The following is a 23722-nucleotide window of genomic DNA, read 5'->3' on the forward strand; positions in this document are numbered from 1 at the left end:
GAGCAACTTCTAAAGGCATCTCAGATTTTAAAAGAGGTCTTTCATAGAGAATTTCTCCGTTTTAGGGGACATGTCACCCACTTTGTTCTAAGGTGAATCCACCTCTACCTCCAATTGTATAATAACATGCCGGGCACATTAAAAAATTTCTCCTTAATTTCAGGCAGGGCCATGTCAACACTACTGTCCGCTTCAACAGATGTTCGCTGCATGCGACTGTCAGGACACGTACAGACACCTTCCCTGCCACGTACTCCCCCACGTGTCAACTCAAATCTCCTATTTAACCTCCTTGTCAAATTCTTATACAACCATTGCATATATGCTTTCCCGTTTAGCTTCATCCTCAGCAAGAACCCTAACAAGCAGATCTTCACCAGCATTTTATTTGTGCCTTCCCAAACCCTACATCCAAAGTTACTGTCCAGCAACTTCTTTGAAGAGTAATTCTCTGAGAGTTTTGAGAAGAACAATGGCTTCTGGTGGAAAGCAGCAGTTCCCTCCTCAGAAACAAGGAGCTCAGCCTGGCAAAGAACATGCCATGGATCCCACCCCTCAGTTCACCAACCCTGATTACCAACCCTCCAACAAGCTCCAAGTATTACATCTTACAATAAAATTTCACTAAGTTTCCATGTGATCCAATAAAAGTTCATTAGTTTTCAATTGATCCATGATGACAGTGTGGTGGTATTGCAAGTGAAGTAGGAAAATTTTTAAGTGAGAAAGTTATAAAGCATGCAAGTGCGTGATTGATTTACACTTAGCAGTTGGCTACCGTCACAGTGATATCTTGTGTAGGATATAAGTTTTTCTTGTGTAAGTGATATATATATATGTGTGTGTGTGTATGTATGTATGTATACTTATGTTTCAAGTGTTGCAGGGGAAAGTAGCGCTAGTGACGGGTGGGGACTCTGGGATAGGGAGATCCGTGTGCCATCTCTTTGCTCAAGAGGGTGCAACCGTGGCCTTCACATATATAAAGGAACAAGAGGACAAGGACGCACAAGACACAATCCAAATGATCAAACAGGCCAAGACTTCTGACGCCAAGGAACCCATGGCCCTTGCAGCTGATCTCGGATACGATGAAAATTGCAAGAATGTTGTTGAGAAAGTCGCAGATGCATACGGCCGCATTGATATTTTGGTTAACAATGCGGCTGAGCAGTACAAAGCAAGCTCCGTGGAAGAGATTGATGAGCCCCGTTTGGAGAGGGTCTTTAGAACCAACATATTTTCTTACTTCTTCACGACCAGGTAATTTAAAGAAAATAACCGAAATTGTTACCAAACGATATCTAATCCACCTTCGTGCAATCATAAGCATATTATAACACGTGTACTCAGAAGTTTATTCTCTAAAAAGCTTTTAGTTTTGATGATGATGTGAAATTGTGAACTTAAGGCATGCGTTGAAGCACATGAAAGAAGGAAGCTCCATAATCTGCACGACATCAGTCAATGCATACAAAGGAAACGCCAAGCTGCTTGATTATACTTCCACCAAGGGGGCCATTGTGGCATTCATAAGAGGACTTGCATTGCAGTTGGTAAACCGAGGCATCCGAGTCAACGGTGTAGCTCCGGGACCAATATGGACCCCATTGATTCCGGCATCTTTCGATGAGGAGGAGGTTTCGCAATTCGGCAACCAAGTGCCAATGCAGCGAGCCGGGCAGCCATGTGAGGTCGGACCAAGTTACGTCTTCCTCGCTTCCAATGCCTTCTCTTCTTACTACACCGGCCAAGTCCTCCATCCTAATGGTAACGATTTCTTACTAATCTAATGCAGTTTGGGTGGCGTTTATGCTACGTTTTTATGTACGAGAACTGGGTTTTTTTTAACGATCTGTGGAATTTTGCAGGTGGAACTGTTGTAAATGCTTGATGGGGTTTTGCGGAGGAGTCCTTTGGCTGGTGTTTTTGTGTGTGTGTGCGTGTGCGTGTGCGCGTGTGTGTTTTGAGTCATGAAATGGTTTGTGTGTGTCTGCTGTATGTAACAGCTGAGGAAGAGCACTTTTAAGAGTTTCAGATGTCCAATGTTGTGTGAAGTACATAAACAAATGAGCATGTCTATTTGCTAATAAAGCTTGGAACAAATTCTGTACCTTTTTATGATGAGTTGGGTTGAGTTGGAGCGATTCTTAACAATCCCACATCACCGATATACAACCCGTTACAAGGTAGAATAGCAGCAGAATGGGTTGGATTCTCAAATTCCACGTTTAATGTTTCAAACTCTCCGGAGCATGACTTCCATATACAACCAGTTACATGGTAGAATTCAGCCCATTCAGCCCAACAGTCACGAGGATTTGCAATCGTTTACAAGATAGATTATTATCCTAAATTATCCTGTTAACATGCTGTGTGTTTGCAATGTTCAAACAGTTCTAAGCTGTGATTTAAGAGGATTAACATAAAAATAATCCCATAGCAACAATCTTGTTTACGCCACAAGAAATCTGCGAGTGACGAGAAGTTACAAGAACTAGCACAGATTGCCATTTTTCAATTATTTTCGCCAAAAATTTGGAAGACGAAAATTTCTCGGATTAAAATTCAGAATACAAGAAAATAATTTACAGACAGCAGATAGAGCTCGAGTCCTACCAGTCAGCAATGGAGGTTTAAGATCTTATTCTCGGCACTTCGGAGGGAAGGTTACAACGAACCGCCGAAGCGAATTTCGACTCCGTTTCCACCAATGGCGGCCGTCAAACAATGGAATCCACAAGACTCCAGTTCAGCAGTTACTTTATCAACAACAGTTCCTGATAGCACTGATTCATGTGGTCAAGGAAACATCGTGCAAGGTATTGGGAAATAAGCACCAACAGAACTAGGTGAACGCTAAACAGAGAATAAAGTGACACTACGAACTCGTTTGAGACTGCTTATGTGGGAAGCACTTATGTTCGAAAATACTTTTGATATAAATGCTTTTATTATAAACATGTAGAAAACTTTATTGAAAATCCAAGTATTTCCTGGAAATGCACTTGGAAGAGGTTCTTGAAGAAGCACATAGCAAGTGCTTCTCCATAAAGCACTCTTACAACTCAGAAGCACTCTTAAGTTTTAATTAGAAGTGCTTTTAGTTGTCAGAAAGCAATTTTATCCCTTCTATGTGTAAGTTTATCTTACATTGCCGGTCCCAAGCCTGGATAAAGAAGGAGGGGGAGGGCGTCAGGTAGTCGACATCCGGCCCTCCTTGGTTACGTTGAATCCTTATAAGCAATTCTAAACAGACCCTAAACCGTGTTTGTGTGCAGCTAACTATCAGTTCATTGTTCTCCACTATTAGAGAAGGAAAATGAGAAGACATGAGATAATGTACTAAAGAACCAAAAATAAAGGGAATCATGAAAAGGATACAGGTTGGCAGTAGTGTGAGAACACAACCTCCGCCCCCAGCTCCGGTCAACTTGGAAGCTAACTTGTATTTCAGCGTTGTTTGAAGAACGGTTTCAATTGAAGCATGGCTGACCCCCATACATTGGAGCAAACCTTGATTCATTTCCATTAACTCTTCTATTTTCGCTTCCTTCTCAGTAATGGAGAGATCATCGGGGGCGGGCGATTGGATGATGCTAGCCACTTCCGTGCTGATAGAATCGACTGCATTAAACACAGAAGCCATGGCCTCCGGATGCCTTAAAGTTCTCTCCGAAACACCAGCGACTAAGGCCTTCGTGTTCCTCCCAACTTTTGTGTTGGTAATAAGCATTTTGAGTGTCATGTTCGATTTGATGCGAGTCAGACTACCTGATCTGAATTTGATCATATTGCCTGTTGCACGAGAGATTTGTATAAAGATATCGTCAAAAGCAGTAAATCCATTGCATCAAACAAGATAAAGAAACTACAATACTCCATAGCTCTAACGTTTGAACTCCAACAAATATGCCAAAAGATGATGTGGAGAGCTATGTCTAAAACCAGATACCATTACGCATATTTGAATACCTCGTAATTACTGCGATATCAGATCCGAATGCCCAATTTTTGGTGATTCAAAAACAGTAGTTTCTAGATTAATCACGATGAGCCAGTATGAACAGTTCCTCACTGAATCACAACATGATGATGGAACCAACAGTAGGCTTGGATTGCAAAAGAATAAAAGAGGTGGCAGAAGAAAATAATGGATTAAGCAAATCAACCCCAAGAGAGTTCCTATCTTAGCGAAGAAAAGTCCTAAGCGCAACTTCAAGATACAATGTGGATCTGGTACGACTATTTTTGGGGTACTAGTAAGCACCAATGAAGTAGATGCATAGAGATGAATGAATCTCTTCATGAAAGAAAAAATGTAGCTTCCGAGTAAATTGAAAATTTTCCCTTTCACCAGTAGCTGTTTGACATCATAACACTTTTCGTACTAATCCAGACAAACTATTTATCTAACTGATTCCAAGAACTTTATAACTAGAAGATTCAAGGCAAGAAATCAAAAGAAGAAGAAATGAGATATTGATGAAGGAAGATAATGAGTTGGGCACAGGACACAAAATAACATACCGTATGTGCTAACTGTATTGTCAATTCCAGACGGCTTTCCATGGATGATCTTCTCACCTTCAAAAGCCCATTTGTTCAGCAATTCAAGTTCACTTTCCCCAAAAGTAGTCCACTCTTTGTGGCCCAAATCCAGACTTACACAATCTGAGAAAGAAAGAAGAGCACCCGAGAGTGCAACGCATAATGCAGCAGATGATCCCAGGCCTGAGCCCAACGGAAGTTCTGAAGTGATAACAACAGTAGCAGGCTTAAATCTGAGCCATAAAGAGAAGAGATCAGAGAATGAGAAAATAAGAATAAATCGACAAAAACTGCAAGTAGTCGATTATTCAAACAAACAACAGTCGAGTACCCTTGGATAGATGCATATAGCCAAAGAAAAGCCACCACTCCAGCACCAAGTCCAATTTTTGCCTCTGGAATGTTCAGTTCATCAACCAAAGCAGCAAGTGATTTAATCGACTCCGTTGAACATGAGGTTGGAACTGATGAGTTGGGAATATCTAATTCTGATAGGACTTCTTTTATCCTACCAATAGGCCATGAAAACTCTAATCCAATATCCTTGAGCTGGAGCCTTAGTGCATCATCATTATCTATGAATAATAGCAAAAGACGGTCAGTGAGAGATTCATATAGAATTAACCTGGACTTGAACATATGAACTTTATACTATGTTCATATCAGAAACGTTTACATGTTCTCATTCTCGAAATTAAGACCCTGAAAATAGTCAGATTTCTAATATAACCCATATAAATTCAACTAGGCCAATAGTCAGGGTCGTCCGAAAACAGATTCCAGGATCTAAAAAGGGTTTCTTTAAAATCCTGATATCAAGTAATCCAGTTGCTGAATAGATTTCTGAACATAACTTAAAACCTACAGGTGTAACCATTCAGATTCATCCACAAAACAGATTTTCACATATCTCGAAAGGGTTTCTTTCAACCACAGTTTCAAGCAACAAAACAACCAAATTTAAGTTTAGCTCAGAAAAAAGATACAAACTTTGCGCCTTGGTACTACAGTCACAAAGTTGAATCAAAACCCATGAAACCTAAACAGAACAGAAGTTTCAGAAACACTATCATCTCACCCAATGGAAGTTCCCAGAATCTGAAAAGGGTTTCTATAAACCCTGATTTCAGGCAACCCAAAAGCTGAATTCTTATCTTACAAACCCTGAAAGCTTAAGCAAAACCATGAATCCAACCATAAAAAAGATGAAAACTTTTGCATTGGCAAACCATTGACAACCCAAAAATGATCTCCTAAGCAAAACCCACGAATCCAACTCAAATACAACATCTTCCAAATAACATCCCAAATCAAACGCACCAAATGCCACATCAAAGAATAAATCACATAAATTGACAGATGAAAAGAAACCCAGTAAAGATTAGAGATTAGAGAGAGAGGGAGAGTACCAGAGGGAGTGGGAAAGCGAAGAGAGACGTAGGTGTAGAGGTCAATGGACGACGCCACCGCCGTTGATCCATGAACGACAGCATGTTCACCCGAGAGTATGATTTTTCCAGGAGCTCTTGCTTTCACTTCCATTTTCTTTCCTTTTTTTCGTAATTGCTGGAATTAGCTGAATGATTCCAATCGGGGCGACCAAATATTTTGGTGCCAATATTGAGAACCCCAGAGAGTCTCTGAGTGTGGTGGTTGGAAGTTCGGAACTTGGAACTCGGTGACTTAATCTGTTAAATGTGGGAATAATTTATACAGCCATTTAATGTGGGAAAGTCGTAATTGGGCTGCTGCCAACCACAGTTGGCCTTCTGATTCGTTTATTTGGCTTCTTGTTTTTCATGTTTCTTTGACTCCATGCCGGTGGCGGCGCGTGGATCATCTGCGGGGATCATGGTGCGGGGATCATTTCCGCTCGAGGCCAATTACTCGGTGGTTGGTGCCCAGTAGTGAAAAGGGTTGTTGAAAAGATTGAATCGGGAGTCTGTTTGGAAGTTTTTCTTTAAATAATTAACAAGGTTTTTAGATTTATCAAAAACACTTTTGATAGTGTCGGCAAAAAAAAAATTAAAAAGTGGTTTTGAGGTTGAAAAATATAGTTGCAATGCTTTCTAAGACAATCTATAACCTTTAGCCTAAAACTTAATATTTTTAGTCCAGAAAATCTAGATTTCAATCCAGAAACAGTTTTTGTGCTTTAATTCTTTTAGCGTAAAATTATGTAGACTATCCTAAATTAATTTTATGAACATTTTAACCTAAAAATATTTAAATTCTGATAAATATTGAAAAATCACTAAATTGATATATTAAACTCATGAAACACTATGGAAGAATATGAAAATCAAGATAGAGATGTATAAACACAAAATATATGAAACAAACAATACACACAGAACACATATGAAGCACATACAAAACACATGATAAAGATGTATAACACACCAAACATGTAAAACACATGACACACACGAAACACATACCAAATACATACAAAACACATGAAACGCATGAAACACAAACCTACACACATGAAACGCAAACCTTCATTCATCCTCTATATAAGCATGGGGTGAATATCTAATCATCACACAACATATTCACCAATCTTCCAACTTTCAAAGTGTTTTTCTCCTCCTCAAAATCATCAATATCTCATCAATGAGTGTTAGAAAAAGGCGTAGCTTGGCAATGCATATGGCACAATACCAAGCAAGCCTTGCAACTACGAATGCAAAAATGAACAGCGAAGAAGTTGAATTTGCAAACTCGCTTATGCAATATGAGCACCATGCCAAATCTAACTATCATGGTTCTGTCACGGGATGTTCATTTGTGCAGCGTGATACAGAAGAATGTCATGACCGGATGATGAAGGATTATTTCATCGAATGTCCAAGATATCTTCCTCATAATTTTCGGAGGAGGTATCGGATGAGGAGAGAGTTTTTTGAAAGCATCTTGAACGCAGTTGTCCATGAGGACCACTACTTTGCAAGGAAGATAAATCCCGTAGGCCGACGAAGTCTATCACCTCGTCAGAAGCTCACATCTACATTTTGGATGCTAGCTAATAAGTGCTCTACAGACTCAATTGACGAATATTGTCGACCTGCGGAGAGTACTGCTATTGGTCTGCATCGGTTCCCCACCTCAGACAATCCTTGAGGACGTTCTAAGCATAATGCAACTTAAAAGCTTAATTTTTTGGTGTAGTTCTTGTCTTGTAAATTGTCATTGCTTTGTCACCCTATGCAAGAAATACATAAAAACAATTAGTTGAAAAATAATATTGTGTACATGACAAATAAAATATCAACAAAGAAACTCACAACTTCTACGGCGCTTCTTCCACTAGTCATGTCAACCACAATTCTCCCCAAGCTTCCTTTCTATAAAGTGCACGCTTTGTTGATAACCTTCCACTGATTGTAAACACCACCACCTTCCCTTCGCCCGGCTTTGGAGCTTTTATTGAACTTATCAACAATTTTACCCCACAAAACCTTTTTATTTTGATTCGTGCCAACAACATCATCTTTGCTAATAGAAACTTATGCAAAGCATAAAGCAACATCTTCCTCAAATGTCCAATTACGACCTCTAATATGCTCTTTTGCCATCCTGAAAAATTTGGAAATGGAAAGAAATGGTAGAAAGAAAAATTGGAAGAATTGTAGGAGAAAAGTGAGTGTGTGGATGTTTGAACAAATACATAGGTATTTATAAAGTTTTTGGGTGAATTTTGTGTTAAATAATGTTTTTTTAATTATTTTAGCCATTGGATTTAAATTTGGGCCGTTAGATCTTTTTTTTTCCGTTAGATTTGATTATATTTGATCTCAGTCGTTGGATTCAATAAATAGATAAATATATAATAAAAATTGAATGTAAGCCGTTGGATCAACCAATGACCAATTGATCTCAGCTGTTGCTTAAAAACTGGCCGTTGGAATATGACAAGAGGCTGACATGCCCACGTGGGTGGGGCCATGCCGGCTTGTCCCTTTGCCGCGTCGCTCGGGTGCGGGCGTCGCAACCCTTTGTCTGGTGTTCAAGCGCTGAGTTTCACTCTTGTTGGTGGGGCCCACACCATTTTCTAGGCTAAAACCTGGGTGGAATCTGATTGTTTTTTTTTTTAGGTTCTAACTTCAAATTAGAACTAGGGTTGGAATGGATTGGGGGGGGGGGGAATATAAGGGAAATGATAGGTTTTAGGTTATGGGTTGGAGTTGGTCTAAGACTATCTCCAATCCTTAGGTTAAAACCTATATTTTTTAATTCAGAAGTAGTTTTTCTGCTCTAACCATTTTTAGCCCGATATTATTAAAAAAATGAGGAACCTTGGATTGAAATAAATAATTTTCTCATCTCTTTCTCCAACATACCTTGAATATTATCCATTCCAATTTAATCTTGAAGGCTAAATAAGGAGTCTCGGATCTTGAGTTCGGAATAAGTCTTTTTAGTATTGAAAAGGGTTGTTAAAAGATTGAATTGGGATTATGTTTGGAAGTTTTTTTTTAAATAATTAACAACGCTTTCAGATTATAAAAAACGCTTTAGGTTGAAAAATGAAGTTGCAATGCTTTCTAAGCTCCAACGCTTAGGTTAAAACCTAAAATTTTTAATCCAGAAACAATTTTTCTGCTACAATCCTTCTATGTTAAATTTTTAGCCCGAAATTTTAAAGAATGAGGAGTCTCAGATTGAAATGAATAATTTTCTCATCTCTTTCTCCAACATACCTTGAAAATTATCCATTCCAATGTAATCCTGATGGCCAAATAAGGAGTCTCGGACCCTGAGTTTGGAATAAATCTTCTTAGTTTACCATCTATCAAGATTAGTATATCACAACAACGTAAATAATGAGACTAGAGCAGGGTTAACTTATATATTTCAATCCATATCCATTTTTGTGCACCAAACATAAATATTAAACCAGCCGTAGATGGATTTTGATTGATCGACGAGTACAGGAGCCAGCTTCTGAGACTGCACCGCGTGCTTTGCACGAGTATAAGTAGGGCGCTTGGGTTTTGGTTGGAAACTACGCCGCTCACACGACAACACAGTTGTCAGTAGAGACCGCCAATGGGGAAGCAGCGCCCACTCTTCTTTACCTTACCCTACCTTCATCGTTGACTATGGCTTTCAGACAAAAGTGAGATTGTTCGTGAAGGACGAGGATCCTTTTTGTGGGGATCCGGAAATCAATAAATCGTATCTATTTATTATATATCGTGTGATTATTTTTTATTAAGTATTATTTATATTTAATTTTAATTAAAAAATTCAAAATATTTCTAACTGCACGATATACGATGAACGGACACGATTAATTGATCATTCGGATCCCCACAAGGAGGATCTGGGGAGGATCTTATTCCGTTTGTGAACTCTATGCCAATTTTTAGTACAATATTTTATAATATTGGCACGGAAATTGTGCCAAAGAAATGAGGTGACGGATAGTCTCACTTTTGAAGGATGAGGATCCTTTCCGGATCCTCTTTGTGGGGATCTAGATGCTCAATCTATCATGTTTGTTTAGTATACATCGTGTGGTCAGTTTTTATTGGGTATTGTTCATAAAATTTTAGATAAAAAAATGTAAAATGATTTATGACCGTACGATATACGATGAACGAACACAATTGATTGATCATCCGAATCCCCCCCAAAGATAATCCAGCTAGAATCATAATCCACTTTTAACAGAATCTCCTTAATATTTCTCATCCGACAAATCAAATTACTAACCTACAACGGGAATGCGGATTTATAAATCAATCACTCATTGTTATAGATGTCAAATTTTATATAAAATAGTGCATGATTGAAATAAAATATCTGCATAGTTAATCTTTAGGGAGTTTTAACGAAAACCCCACAGTACTGTTCACTTTAATGAAAAACCACATTTTTACACTAAAAAGTCAAACCTGGTACTATTCACTTTACCCTTTATTTTGTTCTTATCATTAAAACTCAAATTTTCAAATCCTTTTCATTAGTTTTCCTTAATTTATTGCATGAAAATCCTTCTCCACTCAACATCACATGTACATTCTTCGATACTTTCGAAGTAAAACACCCACAAGGTCCACACCACACAACTCGCATTTCTACTCAGACCACTTCCTTTTCACTTATAATTTTGGTTTATTTTTTTATTTGTATTGTAATTTAGATTGTGGATTAGTTAACACGACCCAATACTACATAACCAAATTACTAATTATACTATCCAAGTATATGGAGTGGGATGAGGATCCTCTTTGTTAGGATTTTAGAGATTCTCATATTTTAGCCGTTCATTATACATCGTACGACCAGTTTTTGTTAGGTACTATTTGTGTTTAATTTTAAATAAAAAATCAAATAAATTCTGATCGCACGATGTACGATAAATAACTAAGATGTGAGGATCTCTAGAATCTCCACAATTTGGATCCGGATAGAATCCAAATCCTATAGAGTGAATATTTTATCCTCACAAGATAGATAGCATACGAAAAAGCGGTGGGTGATTTCTACACTCTCCTTTGAATGTAGAAAGTCTCTGTACTTTCTAGCCGTTGTATTGATAATTTAAGGACAAAATTAGGAAAGAAAATGCATAAGTGAAAAGGAGAGTACAGAAACCACTTTCATGTTAAAATGAGACGATGAGAGCAACATATAAGCTTGATAGCTTGCTCATGAACCATATGGAAGGATAAAAGCAGGAAAATTCCTGTCTATTTTAGACCTTACGATAGTTTGGAGTTGTGGTGCTTTTATTAAAAAAAAAAACTTATGCAAAAATCTGGAACATTAAATGCGTTTCATAAAACCAAAAAAAAATGCTTATTTAAAAAAACTATTGTCAATGACAACAAAAAATCATAGAAAAGCAAAAACAAGGTCTAATATGCTTCTAAAAAAAATAAATTTTTTTTCTAAGCATAGTGAACAGTGGCCATTTAATGAAATTTTCAAATGGCAAATATACTACTGCATATTTTACAAAATAACAATCGTTGCCCGTGTACTATTCTCTTTGACAATTATTATATCACATTAAATGTCATATCATTTTTAGTATTTAACATATTCACATTAATTTTATATAAAAGTTTACAAAACACTCAGATACTGTTTTTTTTTTTTTTTTACAAGCACTTTTACAATAAAAGTTTATTAAACGCTCAACAACTTTATTTTATAGCTCTTTATTCTCAAAACACAGCAGAAACATTTTTTTTTTTTTTTTTTAACATAACAATACCAAACTAGCAGAACTTACAAGGACATGTATATCAGGAAGAGATTATCAGATCTGCAACTCAAAATCTTGTAGTCAACATTCACAACTTCCTGACGTGTTCTTTGAGAGTGTCGTAAAGAGTCTCCACAAGATTGAGCAGGAACCCGTCCGAGCCATGCTTTGCCAGCAAGGAAACTGAAACAGGTAGGTTATCGTACATCCCTAGAGGTATACTCACCTGCAAATACGTAGAAATAAGTTACAAACTTTCGCAAGATACTTGCAGTCAATGACGAAGAAGAAGATCGTAATGTGTCGTATACAAACATGGAGAGGGGGAGGGAGAGGTAGAGATAGATAGAGGGATTAAAAACCTGGCAGAATCCGGAAACCACGGCAATGGATAGGAAGCTGTAAGCCTGGCACTAAAAGCGTCCAATATAGTAGGATCTGTTTGCAGCTTTGGTGGATCCCCTGGAACTGTAGGCATTGCGAGGAGACCGAAATCCTGATGAGCAATTCAAAGAGATTGTGTTACGTATTCATTAGAGACAGTATTTCTTCTGCTAAAAGTTTCGTTTTAAGAGCAAAAGGAAGGAAGATGCTAAAAAATAACAGTTTGTCAGTCTCTCTACTCTAACAAAACGAACTCGTTAGATATGAAGTGACGGATTCCTAAAATGAACTTTGGCGTGTGCAAAGATGAGAGAGAGAGAGAGAGAGAGAGTACCCCGAGAAGGTCAGTAAGAGCAGCACGCAATTCAGTCATCACGGAGTGACAAACATCGACATTTTCATCTGTTGACCGAACGGCTGCCCATATACGTTCTCCTATCCCGGGACCTAAGTCAGGTCTGACTGTACTAACCCATTCACCATGGTTGCTCTTGAATTCATACCTATTCTATCAACCAAATAATAAATTTGGAATTCATTATGAACGACAAATTTAAATTTTGTTAATCAAGGTGAAGATGCAGAAATTATCACACTCATATTCAAGTCCACCAAATCAGCACCTTACGAGAAGATGAAAGGCGGTTGATAGGGCTGCCAATGACGGTATAATGTACTCTTCACTTGGATTTCCTTTATCCAAGAAAGAGTTCAAGCTTGGAACTTTGTCCTTGACAACATCCCCGAGGTTAGCATGTTTTATAACTTGACCTGCATTTGCAGATATAACGAGTGAGCGTCTTCTTTCCATGTTATGAGCTTGTCCCTATCTCAGCAGGAGACCCAATTTAATAAGTGAATAATTTTCGGTTAATAATCTGTCTATTGAACATAATGGCCAATTTGTGTCTTAAAATGCGGGGGAATTATAAATTGGACTCGATTCATGTCAATCAAAATACTTACAGCGAGAGATGAAACAGATGAATACGGTCAAATCACTTACCCCCAAATAACTTCTCAACTGAGTCAACAAGTACTTGTTTCACTCGACTGCTTGGAACACTTGAAATCTGGAAACAGTCTTCTGCGATGATTAACTGAGTGGGTACGACAGGACCCGTATCAGGCAATTGGAGTAACACTCGTCCAAGTCTATTCAAAATTGCCGGATTCCTTGCAAACCATCCTATATCAGAAGTTAGTGTCAAAAGGATAGTTTCCGATTGCTTAGAGTGCTAGATAGATCATTCGCATAGGTAAAGCTTTCGAAGTACTATATTTCCAATTGCAGAAAAATTTAAACAAAGAAGTGTCACAAGTAATAATCAACAAAAATGCAGAATGCATGGATGGCATATGAATCATTAAAGCGGAAGAAGTTAGCTACTTTCTAGAAACAGAAATAGAGATTTCCTGTTATATAAAATCAAGGGAAAACCAAAACATGACTTTTTTTTGTCACAACCAGAAATCTATTTCCTAAGCCAGTCTGCAATATAAAATGTCATTGATTTCTCACCCACTGTATCGAAACTTTGTGCCAGAGGAGTAACTCCAGAAGTAGAAATGACGCCATGAGATGGCCGAAACCCAAAAATTCCACAATATGAAGCAGGAACTCTTACACTTCCTCCAGTATCGGTTCCTGAAAAAGTGAGGGCCTTGTGCTTCAACTTAAAGAAGCAAGAAAACAACAAAAGCACACAAGGAATAACTTACCTAAGGAAAAATCTGCGAGGCCTGCAGCTACGACAACAGCAGAACCGCTAGAAGAGCCTCCAGGCACCCTATCTGGTGCGCACGGATTTCTGGGTGTGCCATAATGCTTGTTCTCTCCATTCATACTGCCAACAACACAATGCAAAATTCAAGGGCGTTTTCTGTTGAGTGATTTTCGAATGTCCAAAATCATTATATAAATACTTTTACCACGAAAAGAGACTTGTAGCGATCAATCATTTGTCAAAATTTTTGCAAACAAAACAGTAATGCAAGTTTAAGCATGTGAAGTAAGACAAGGCCTCTTTGCACTAACCAGTAAGCCATTTCATCCATGACAGTTATACCAATACTTGTGGCACCTCCACTCAATATTGCCGAAACAGCCGGAGCTGTTGATTCAGCAGCCGGGTGAGTCCTCGCCCAATCAGGATTCCCAAACCCAGTCACACGTCCAGCCACATCAAATCTGCCTCCAAGTTCAAATTTTAGTGAATACAAAAATGTTTTGGCTTTTACACACACACACACACAACAACAACAACAACAACAAAGCCTTTTCCCACTAAGTGGGGTCGGCTATATGAATCCTAGAACGCCATTGCGCTCGGTTTTGTGTCATGTCCTCCGTTAGATCCAAGTACTCTAAGTCTTTTCTTAGAGTCTCTTCCAAAGTTGTCCTAGGTCTTCCTCTACCCCTTCGGCCCTGAACCTCTGTCCCGTAGTCACATCTTCTAACCGGAGCGTCAGTCGGCCTTCTTTGCACATGTTCAAAATCACCGGAGCCGATTTTCTCTCATCTTTCCTACAATTTCGGCTACTCCTACTTTACCTCGGATATCCTCATTCCCAATCTTATCCTTTCTCGTGTGCCCACACATCCCACGAAGCATCCTCATCTCCGCTACACCCATTTTGTGTACGTGTTGATGCTTCACCACCCAACATTCTGTGCCATACAACATCGCTAGCCTTATTGCCGTCCTATAAAATTTTCCCTTGAGCTTCAGTGGCCTACGACGGTCACACAACACGCCGGATGCACTCTTTCCATCCAGCTCGTATTCTATGGTTGAGATCTCCATCTAATTCTCCGTTCTCTTGCAAGATAGATTCTAGGTAGCGAAAACGATCGCTTTTTGTGATCTTCGCTAGATTGCTCCAGTCATTAGTGTGGATAAGTATATAAATGGATAGAGATAGGAAAGCAAACACAAGATGTACGTGGTTCACCCAGATTGGCTACGTCCACGGAATAGAAGAGTTCTCATTAATTGTGAAGGGTTTACACAAGTACATAGGTTCAAGCTCTCATTTAGTGAGTACAAGTGAATGATTTAGTACAAATGACATTAGGAAATATTGTGGGAGAATGATCTCGTAATCACGAAACTTCTAAGTATCGGAGTGTGGTGTCGTCTTGACTTGCCTTATCTGTCTCATAGGTAGATGTGGCATCTTCTCTGGAAGTACTCTTCCTCCATCCAGGGGTGGTATCTTTAACTGGTGGAGATGCACAAGGTAATGTATCAATTTCACTTGAAGCTTACTTGTAGTTTCAGGCTTGGTCAAGCGCGATACAAACCATGTAGTAGGAGTCCCCCAAGTCGCCGAGCTAGGGGGTCTGCTGAAAGAGGTGACAGACAAGGTAAGCAATCAGAGCTCCGACTGATTGTTCACCTTCTCCCCATCTTGCAGCAGCATGAAGGATAAAGAGAAGAAAAATGAGAAGAGATGATATGAGATACTTTTGCTTTTGAAGAAGTAACTTTCCACAGGCTTATTCTTGAACTGAGCTGGAGGGTTTTCTGGTTTCCTCCAGAGTATAAGGCCGACTGAAGAATTTGAGGGTCAAAACAAGTCCATCAAATCTAGAGTACGTTCCACCCTGCTGATATGGGATACTTTTGCTTTTGACAGAGTAATGAATGTATCGGCACGTGTGCTGTTACGCTTGTCTCCACATGCTTCCTTGTATCCTTCGCACTTGCCCTATCTGTTCCTCAAGCAGATGCGGAATCTTCCCTGGAAACATAAGATGTTGAAGATGAGTACTCGAGAGCAATGCCAGGTAAGTAATCAGGTAAGGGGTTCCAGGCAGTCAGTTCCTGGCTGGAAGCTTGATTCCAAGTGCTGACTAATTGCTCTCTTTCTCCTTGTCTTGCAGGTAAAAACAAGGCCAAAAGAAAAGACAGGGAAAAAGCATGATATGGGATACTCTTGCTTTTAACCCTGATGATATGAGATATTCTTGCTCTAGTATAGCTTGTTTGCAGAGGTATTATCGGGGGGAAAGAAAGCTGAATATTTCGAAAGGCTTCGTTGGGAGTGCCCTCTCAGATATGATGAAGGGTTGAGCATTTTTGCAGGTCTGCCTGTCCGTTGGGGATGGAGGTCGACATATATAGGAGTCTCCCTAACAACAAGTAGTAATGCTATTCCTTTACCCTGCTTGGTCATAGCACGGTAGTGGGAGCTGCCAGTTTCACATGTTTTAACTCTGTCAGAGCACTTTGAAAAAGTGGTCTGTGGTATCTGGCTCTCGAGATTCGGAGAACGATGCCTCTTCGATTTTTGAGAAAGCAATCATGCTGGGGGTATGACTCTCGAGATTCGGAGAGCAGTGTCTCTTCGATTTTTGAGGAAGTAATCATGTTGGGAGTCTGGCTCTCGAGATTCGGAGGGTGGTGCCTCTTCGATTTTGGAGCAAGCAATCTTGTTGGGAGTGTTGTCTCGAATGTGAGTAAAGGTTGGGCATGTTTGCTAGTCTACCTTGCCACGAAGCACAAAGGTTGACACACAGGGACTTTCCAATTATCCAGCAATGGTACTGTTCCTTTACCCTCTCTTCGATTTTGAGAAAGTAGTCATGTTGGGAGTCTGGCTCTCGAGATTCGGAGGACGGTGCCTCTTCGATTTTGGAGCAAGCAATCTTATTGGGAGTGTTTTCTCGAATGTGAGTAAAGGTTGGGCATGTTTGCTAGTCTACCTTGCCACGAAGCACAGAGGTTGACACACCGGGACTTTCCAATTATCCAGCAGTGGTACTGTTCCTTTACAGTTGTGGGTAATAATATGGTAGCTAGACCTTCAAAATTTATGTGTCTAAACTTTTGTTAGTGCTGTTTCTTTGCTATTCTTTTACCTTTCTTGGTCAGAGCGATGTAGTGGGAGCTGCAAGCTTCACGTGCTCAACTTTGGCAGAGAACTTTGGCAAAGTTATTTGTGGTACCCATGAGCTATTGTTGCGTGTGGGAAGTGGGTGATTGAACAGTAAGATTCATGTGCTTTCTACTTCAACAGAAGTCTTCGACAGAATGCCCATAATTTCTGCAAAGCTGAGTGTGCGTGTGACAGGTGTTGACAAGGCTAGAAAAGTAGGTGCCTCTTCGATTTCTGAGATCGGCCCTCGTGGTCTCTGAGCAGCCCAGCTTTTGAGAAAGCGAGCGCCTCTTCGATTGATTCGGAGAACGATGCCTCATCGATTTTTGAGAAAGCAATCATGCTGGGGGTCTGGCTCTCGAGATTCGGGGAGCAGTGTCTCTTCGATTTTTGAGAAAGTAATCATGTTGGGAGTCTGGCTCTCGAGATTCGGAGGGCGGTGCCTCTTCGATTTTGGAGCAAGCAATCTTGTTGGGAGTGTTTTCTCGAATGTGAGTAAAGGTTGGGCATGTTTGCTAGTCTACCTTGCCACGAAGCACAGAGGTTGACACACAGGGACTTTCCAATTATCCAGCAATGGTACTGTTCCTTTACCCTCTCTTCGATTTTTAAGAAAGTAGTCATGTTGGGAGTCTGGCTCTCGAGATTCGGAGGACGGTGCCTCTTCGATTTTGGAGCAAGCAATCTTATTGGGAGTGTTTTCTCGAATGTGAGTAAAGGTTGGGCATGTTTGCTAGTCTACCTTGCCACGAAGCACAGAGGTTGACACACAGGGACTTTCCAATTATCCAGCAGTGGTACTGTTCCTTTACCCTTGTGGGTAATAATATGGTAGCTAGACCTTCAAAATTTATGGGTCTAAACTTTGTTAGTGCTGTTTCTTTGCTATTCTTTTACCCTTCTTGGTCAGAGCGATGTAGTGGGAGCTGCAAGCTTCACGTGCTCAACTTTGGCAGAGAACTTTGGCAAAGTTATCTGTGGTACCCATGAGCTATTGTTGCGTGTAGGAAGTGGGTGATTGAACAGTAAGATTCATGTGTTTTCTACTTCCCCAGAAGTCTTTGACAGAATGCCCATAATTTCCGCAAAACTGAGTGTGCGTGTGACAGGTGCTGACAAGGCTGGAAAAGGTTGGAAAAGTAGGTGCCTCTTCGATTTCTGATATCGGCCCTCGTGGTCTCTAGGGAGCCCAGCTTTTGAGAAAGCGAGCGCCTCTTCGATTTTTGAGATTGGCCTTCGTGGTCTTTGAGCAGCCCAACTTTTGAGAAAGCAAACGCCTCTTCGATTTCTGAGATCAACCCTCGTGATCTCTAAGCAGCCCAGCTTTTGAGAAAGCAAACGCCTCTTCGATTTCTGAGCAGGCGCCTCTTCGATTTCTGAAGCTTCGTCGAGTGCAGATTTTTATAGGGGCTGGCATTAAGTTCCAAAGCACACTTAAATCTCCACCAGTAGAAGCTTCATTCTTGCACTTCTAAGATCTTGATTTGTCCGACCTCTTCTCTCTTCAACAACTTTGAAAATGTCTGGCCCCTCCGACCGTCGTTTTGACTTGAACCTTGTTGAAGAGGCAGCCCCGCCTTCTCCAGACAACATATGGCGCCCATCCTTCGTCTCCCCTACTGGTCCTCTTACCGTTGGGGATTCCGTGATGAAGAATGATATGACCGCTGCGGTGGTGGCCAGGAACCTTCTCACTCCCAAAGATAACAGACTACTTTCCAAACGGTCTGATGAGTTAGCTGTTAAGGATTCGCTGGCTCTCAGTGTTCAGTGTGCAGGTTCTGTGTCTAATATGGCCCAACGCCTATTTGCTCGAACCCGCCAAGTTGAATCATTGGCGGCTGAAGTGATGAGTCTCAAACAGGAGATTAGAGGGCTCAAGCATGAGAATAAACAGTTGCACCGGCTCGCACATGACTATGCTACAAACATGAAGAGGAAGCTTGACCAGATGAAGGAAACTGATGGTCAGGTTTTACTTGATCATCAGAGATTTGTGGGTTTGTTCCAAAGGCATTTATTGCCTTCGTCTTCTGGGGCTGTACCGCGTAATGAAGCTCCAAATGATCAACCTCTGATGCCTCCTCCTTCTAGGGTTCTGTCCAGTACTGAAGCTCCAAATGATACCCCTCCGGTGCCTTCTCTTTCTGGGGCTCTACCGACTGCTGAGACTTCTCCTAAGCAACCTTTGTGAAGGCTCCCTCTTGTGTGCTTATTTTGACTCATGTATATGTACATATTTGTAGCTTATCGGGGATATCAATAAATAAGCTTTCCTTCATTTCAACGTATTGTGTTAAATACACCAAAGCCTTCTTCGCTAAGTTCTTTGAATTTTCTTTTGTTAAAGCTTGTATGTTGAAGCTTTCTGAGTGGAGCATGTAGGTTGGGGTAGTGTTCTCTTAATTTCCCGAATGAGGAAAACTTCTCGGTTGGAGACTTGGAAAATCCAAGTCACTGAGTGGGATCGGCTATATGAATCTTAGAACGCCATTGTGCTCGATCCTGTGTCATGTCCTTCGTTAGATCCAAGTACTCTAAGTCTTTTCTTAGAGTCTCTTCCAAAGTTTTCCTAGGTCTTCCTCTACCCCTTCGGCCCTGAACCTCTGTCCCATAGTCGCATCTTCTAATCGGAACGTCAGTAGGCCTTCTTTGCACATGTCCAAACCACCGTAACCGATTTTCTCTCATCTTTCCTTCAATTTCGGCTACTCCTACTTTACCCCGGATATCCTCATTCCTAATCTTATCCTTTCTCGTGTGCCCACACATCCAACGAAGCATCCTCATCTCCGCTACACCCATTTTGTGTACGTGTTGATGTTTCACCGCCCAACATTCTGTGCCATACAGCATCGCCGGCCTTATTGCCGTCCTATAAAATTTTCCCTTGAGCTTCAGTGGCATACGGCGGTCACACAACACGCCGGATGCACTCTTCCACTTCATCCATCCAGCTTGTATTCTATGGTTGAGATCTCCATCTAATTCTCCGTTCTTTTGCAAGATAGATCCTAGGTAACGAAAACGGTCGCTCTTTGGTATTTCTTGATCTCCGATCCTCACCCCTAACTCGTTTTGGCCTCCATTTGCACTGAACTTGCACTCCATATATTCTGTCTTTGATCGGCTTAGGCGAAGACCTTTAGATTCCAACACTTCTCTCCAAAGGTTAAGCTTTGCATTTACCCCTTCCTGAGTTTCATCTATCAACACTATATCGTCTGCGAAAAGCATACACCAAGGAATATCATCTTGAATATGTCGTGTTAACTCATCCATTACCAACGCAAAAAGGTAAGGACTTAAGGATGAGCCTTGATGTAATCCTACAGTTATGGGAAAGCTTTCGGTTTGTCCTTCATGAGTTCTTACGGCAGTCTTTGCTCCTTCATACATATCCTTTATAGCTTGGATATATGCTACTCGTACTCCTTTCTTCTCTAAAATCCTCCAAAGAATGTCTCTTGGGACCCTATCATACGCTTTTTCCAAATCTATAAAGACCATGTGTAAATCCTTTTTCCCATCTCTATATCTTTCCATCAATCTTCGTAAGAGATAGATTGCCTCCATGGTTGAGCGCCCTGGCATGAACCCGAATTGGTTGTCCGAAACCCGTGTCTCTTGCCTCAATCTATGCTCAATGACTCTCTCCCAGAGCTTCATTGTATGACTCATTAGCTTAATACCCCTATAGTTCATGCAATTTTGTACGTCGCCCTTATTCTTGTAGATAGGCACCAAAGTGCTCATTCGCCACTCATTTGGCATCTTCTTCGTTTTCAAAATCCTATTGAAAAGGTCAGTGAGCCATGTTATACCTGTCTCTCCCAAAAGTTTCCACACTTCGATTGGTATATCGTCTGGGCCTATTGCTTTTTTATGCTTCATCTTCTTCAAAGCTACAACCACTTCTTCCTTCCGGATTCGACGATAAAAGGAGTAGTTTCTACACTCTTCTGAGTTACTCAACTCCCCTAAAGAAGCACTCATTTCATGTCCTTCATTGAAAAGATTATGAAAATAACCTCTCCATCTGTCTTTAACCGCGTTCTCTGTAGCAAGAACCTTTCCATCCTCATCCTTGATGCACCTCACTTGGTTTAGGTCCCTTGTCTTCTTTTCCCTTGCTCTAGATAGTTTATAGATATCCAACTCTCCTTCTTTGGTATCTAGTCGTTTATACATATCGTCGTAAGCCGCTAACTTAGCTTCTCTGACAGCTTTCTTCGCCTCTTGCTTCGCTTTTCTATACCTTTCACCATTTTCATCAGTCCTCTCCTTGTATAAGGCTTTACAACATTCCTTCTTAGCCTTCACCTTTGTTTGTACCTCCTCATTCCACCACCAAGATTCCTTTTGGTGTGGGGCAAAGCCCTTGGACTCTCCTAATACCTCTTTTGCTACTTTTCGGATACAACTAGCCATGGAATCCCACATTTGGCTAGCTTCCCCTCTCTATCCCACACACATTGGGTGATTACCTTCTCTTTGAAAATTGCTTGTTTTTCTTCTTTTAGATTCCACCATCTAGTCCTTGGGCACTTCCAAGTCTTGTTCTTTTGTCTTACTCTTTTGATATGTACATCCATCACCAACAAGCGATGTTGATTAGCCACGCTCTCTCCTGGTATAACTTTGCAATCCTTACAAGTTATACGATCCCCTTTCCTCATTAGAAGAAAATCTATTTGTGTTTTTGACGACCCACTCTTGTAGGTGATCACATGTTCTTCTCTCTTCTTAAAGAAGGTGTTGGCTAAGAAGAGATCATATGCCATTGCAAAATCCAAGATAGCTTCCCCATCCTCATTTCTCTCCCCAAAACCATGGCCACCATGAAAACCTCCATAGTTGCCTGTCTCCCTGCCCACGTGTCCATTTAAATCTCCTCCTATAAATAACTTCTCCGTCTGAGCAATTCCTTGCACCAAGTCTCCAAGATCTTCCCAAAATTTCTCCTTCGAACTCGTATCCAACCCTACTTGAGGTGCGTACGCACTAATCACATTGATAAGTTCTTGTCCTATTACAATCTTGATTGCCATGATTCTATCTCCTACCCTCTTGACATCTACAACATCTTGTACCAAGGTCTTGTCCACGATGATGCCAACACCGTTTCTCGTTCTATTTGTGCCCGAATACCAAAGTTTAAACCCTGAGTTTTCTAGATCCTTTGCCTTACTACCAACCCACTTAGTTTCTTGTAGGCACATAATATTTATCCTTCTCCTCACCATAACTTCCACTACTTTCATAGATTTTCCCGTTAAGGTTCCTATATTCCACGTTCCTAAACGCATTTTGCTCTCTTGAACTCTACCCTTCTGTCCTAGCTTCTTCACCCTCCCCCGTCTAATAGGATCAAAGTACTTCTTTTATGTGTCCCGGGTAAAGTTGATAGGAGCATATGCTCCCAAACAACTTTGAGTGGAGTCGTTCGAAAAGAAGTTTCTATGGCCCCCTTGCTCATTTAACACTGCATCCGGGTGCCGATGGAGATACAGCGACCCTTGCTCACTTATCACTGTGCTCAGGCCACACAGCGCGCCACTTACGGGTGACGCCCTAGCTTTAGCGCGATTTTGTTCTGGATTCATTTTCATAAGGATTCGACGTGATCATGGAGTGCCGGCTGTCGACTACCTGACGCCCTCCCCCTCCTCCTTTATCCGGGCTTGGGACCGGCCATGTAAGACATAGGCGGAGTTACACACACACACACACAAGAAAAAAAAAAAAATTGCACAATTCAACACCCTGAAGTTCATCATCATGGTTCCACAAGCACGCATAAAACCACACAAAGCAGGAAGATTTATTAAAACGCTTCTCTGAAAAAGCACTTCTCATCATAAGTGCTTTTGTTGGAAGTATTTTAACTTTAGTAGAAGCAAATCCACCACAAAGTTTCATTAAAAATTCAAGTGCTTCAGGTAAAAATAAAAAATAAAAAAACTTTTGAACTTTTTTCTTTCTTTCTGAAAGTGCTTTTAGTCATTCTCAAATGAAGAAACGCCCAATCACAGAAACAACCCACAAAATTGGGTTGTTGTTGGAGAAAACTGCTTGAATTCAAATCCGAAATTCGCAAGCATCCACCAAATAGAAGAGTGATATAAATGAGGAAAATTTAAGAGAGTAGCTCTCACATGTCTTTAACAGCAAAGGTGAGGCTGCTCAGAGGAAGGTCATGTGACGAAGACGGCGGCCGAAGAAGGAATTTCTCCACGAAAGCTCCATGTTCTGAGTCTATCGCCATCCCTCTCTGCCACTGCTGTCTCAGACAATCTCAGCCTCAGCAGCAGCTCCACATTTGATGACAGAAGTGAACAGCTCTCCACTCATCAATCATGCGATGATCACTTCAGCCAGTGAGGACAAATATTATTCCTTAAAAAAAATCTGTGTTGATAAGGCGGTCACTTCAGCCAGTGAGGACAAACTGGAAATTCTGGAGGTTGCTTAAGTCCTCACTGTGGTCGTTAGACATTGAGAATCGATAAAGTGGTACTTAAAAGCAGGAAAAACAACTTACCATAAAATCTGGAACATCAAATGTGTTTAAAAGGTCGTACCCAGTGCACAAGGCTCCCGCTTTACGCAGGGTCTGGGAGAGGTGAATGTCGGCTAGCCTTACCCCCATTTATGGAGAGGCTGCTCCCAAGTCTC

The 23722-nt window shown here is 40.7% G+C and overlaps 2 protein-coding genes and 1 pseudogene across 3 annotated transcripts; 1 reads left to right on the plus strand and 2 right to left on the minus strand.

The window, feature by feature from the left end:
• Nucleotides 1-300: 300 nt before the first annotated feature.
• Nucleotides 301-2198, plus strand: LOC126593343 (NADPH-dependent aldehyde reductase 1, chloroplastic-like). 2 transcript variants are annotated; one of them, XR_007612916.1, is made up of 5 exons: nt 301-598; nt 887-1263; nt 1412-1770; nt 1872-1989; nt 2039-2198. XR_007612916.1 is itself a non-coding variant. In XM_050259385.1 (4 exons), the coding sequence occupies exons 1-4, from the start codon at nt 323-325 to the stop codon at nt 1892-1894; spliced, it is 1035 nt and encodes a 344-aa protein (XP_050115342.1). In that variant the 5' UTR covers nt 301-322; the 3' UTR covers nt 1895-2198. The 2 variants fall into 2 exon arrangements, 1 of the variants encoding a protein (XP_050115342.1); XM_050259385.1 differs by having other exon boundaries at nt 1872-2198.
• A 222-nt stretch (nt 2199-2420) lies between these two features.
• On the minus strand, nt 2421-6472 carry LOC126593342 (mevalonate kinase). Its single transcript, XM_050259384.1, has 5 exons — nt 5961-6472; nt 4883-5126; nt 4531-4784; nt 3385-3798; nt 2421-2789 (listed from the first exon to the last, which is right to left on the minus strand). The coding sequence occupies exons 1-5, from the start codon at nt 6091-6093 to the stop codon at nt 2671-2673; spliced, it is 1164 nt and encodes a 387-aa protein (XP_050115341.1). The 5' UTR covers nt 6094-6472; the 3' UTR covers nt 2421-2670.
• Nucleotides 6473-11592: 5120 nt separating this feature from the next.
• On the minus strand, nt 11593-23568 carry LOC126592001 (amidase 1-like; annotated as a pseudogene).
• Between the last annotated feature and the right edge of the window lie 154 nt (nt 23569-23722).

The sequence above is a fragment of the Malus sylvestris genome, chromosome 12 (genome assembly GCF_916048215.2).
Source record: "Malus sylvestris chromosome 12, drMalSylv7.2, whole genome shotgun sequence".
Classification (NCBI taxonomy): domain Eukaryota; kingdom Viridiplantae; phylum Streptophyta; class Magnoliopsida; order Rosales; family Rosaceae; genus Malus; species Malus sylvestris.

Excerpts from the sequence above, each read along its gene's own strand:
- LOC126593343 (XM_050259385.1), top strand. The coding sequence starts at position 323 with ATGCTTTCCCGTTTAGCTTCATCCTCAGCAAGAACCCTAACAAGCAGA. Across the intron at positions 1,264-1,411 it reads TCTTACTTCTTCACGACCAG|GCATGCGTTGAAGCACATGA; the intron begins GTAATTTAAAGA and ends TGTGAACTTAAG. Across the intron at positions 1,771-1,871 it reads CCAAGTCCTCCATCCTAATG|GTGGAACTGTTGTAAATGCT; the intron begins GTAACGATTTCT and ends GGAATTTTGCAG.
- LOC126593342 (XM_050259384.1), bottom strand. The coding sequence starts at position 6,093 with ATGGAAGTGAAAGCAAGAGCTCCTGGAAAAATCATACTCTCGGGTGAA. Across the intron at positions 3,799-4,530 it reads CAATACAGTTAGCACATACG|GCAATATGATCAAATTCAGA; the intron begins GTATGTTATTTT and ends CTCGTGCAACAG. Across the intron at positions 2,790-3,384 it reads TCTCACACTACTGCCAACCT|TGCTATCAGGAACTGTTGTT; the intron begins GTATCCTTTTCA and ends CACATGAATCAG.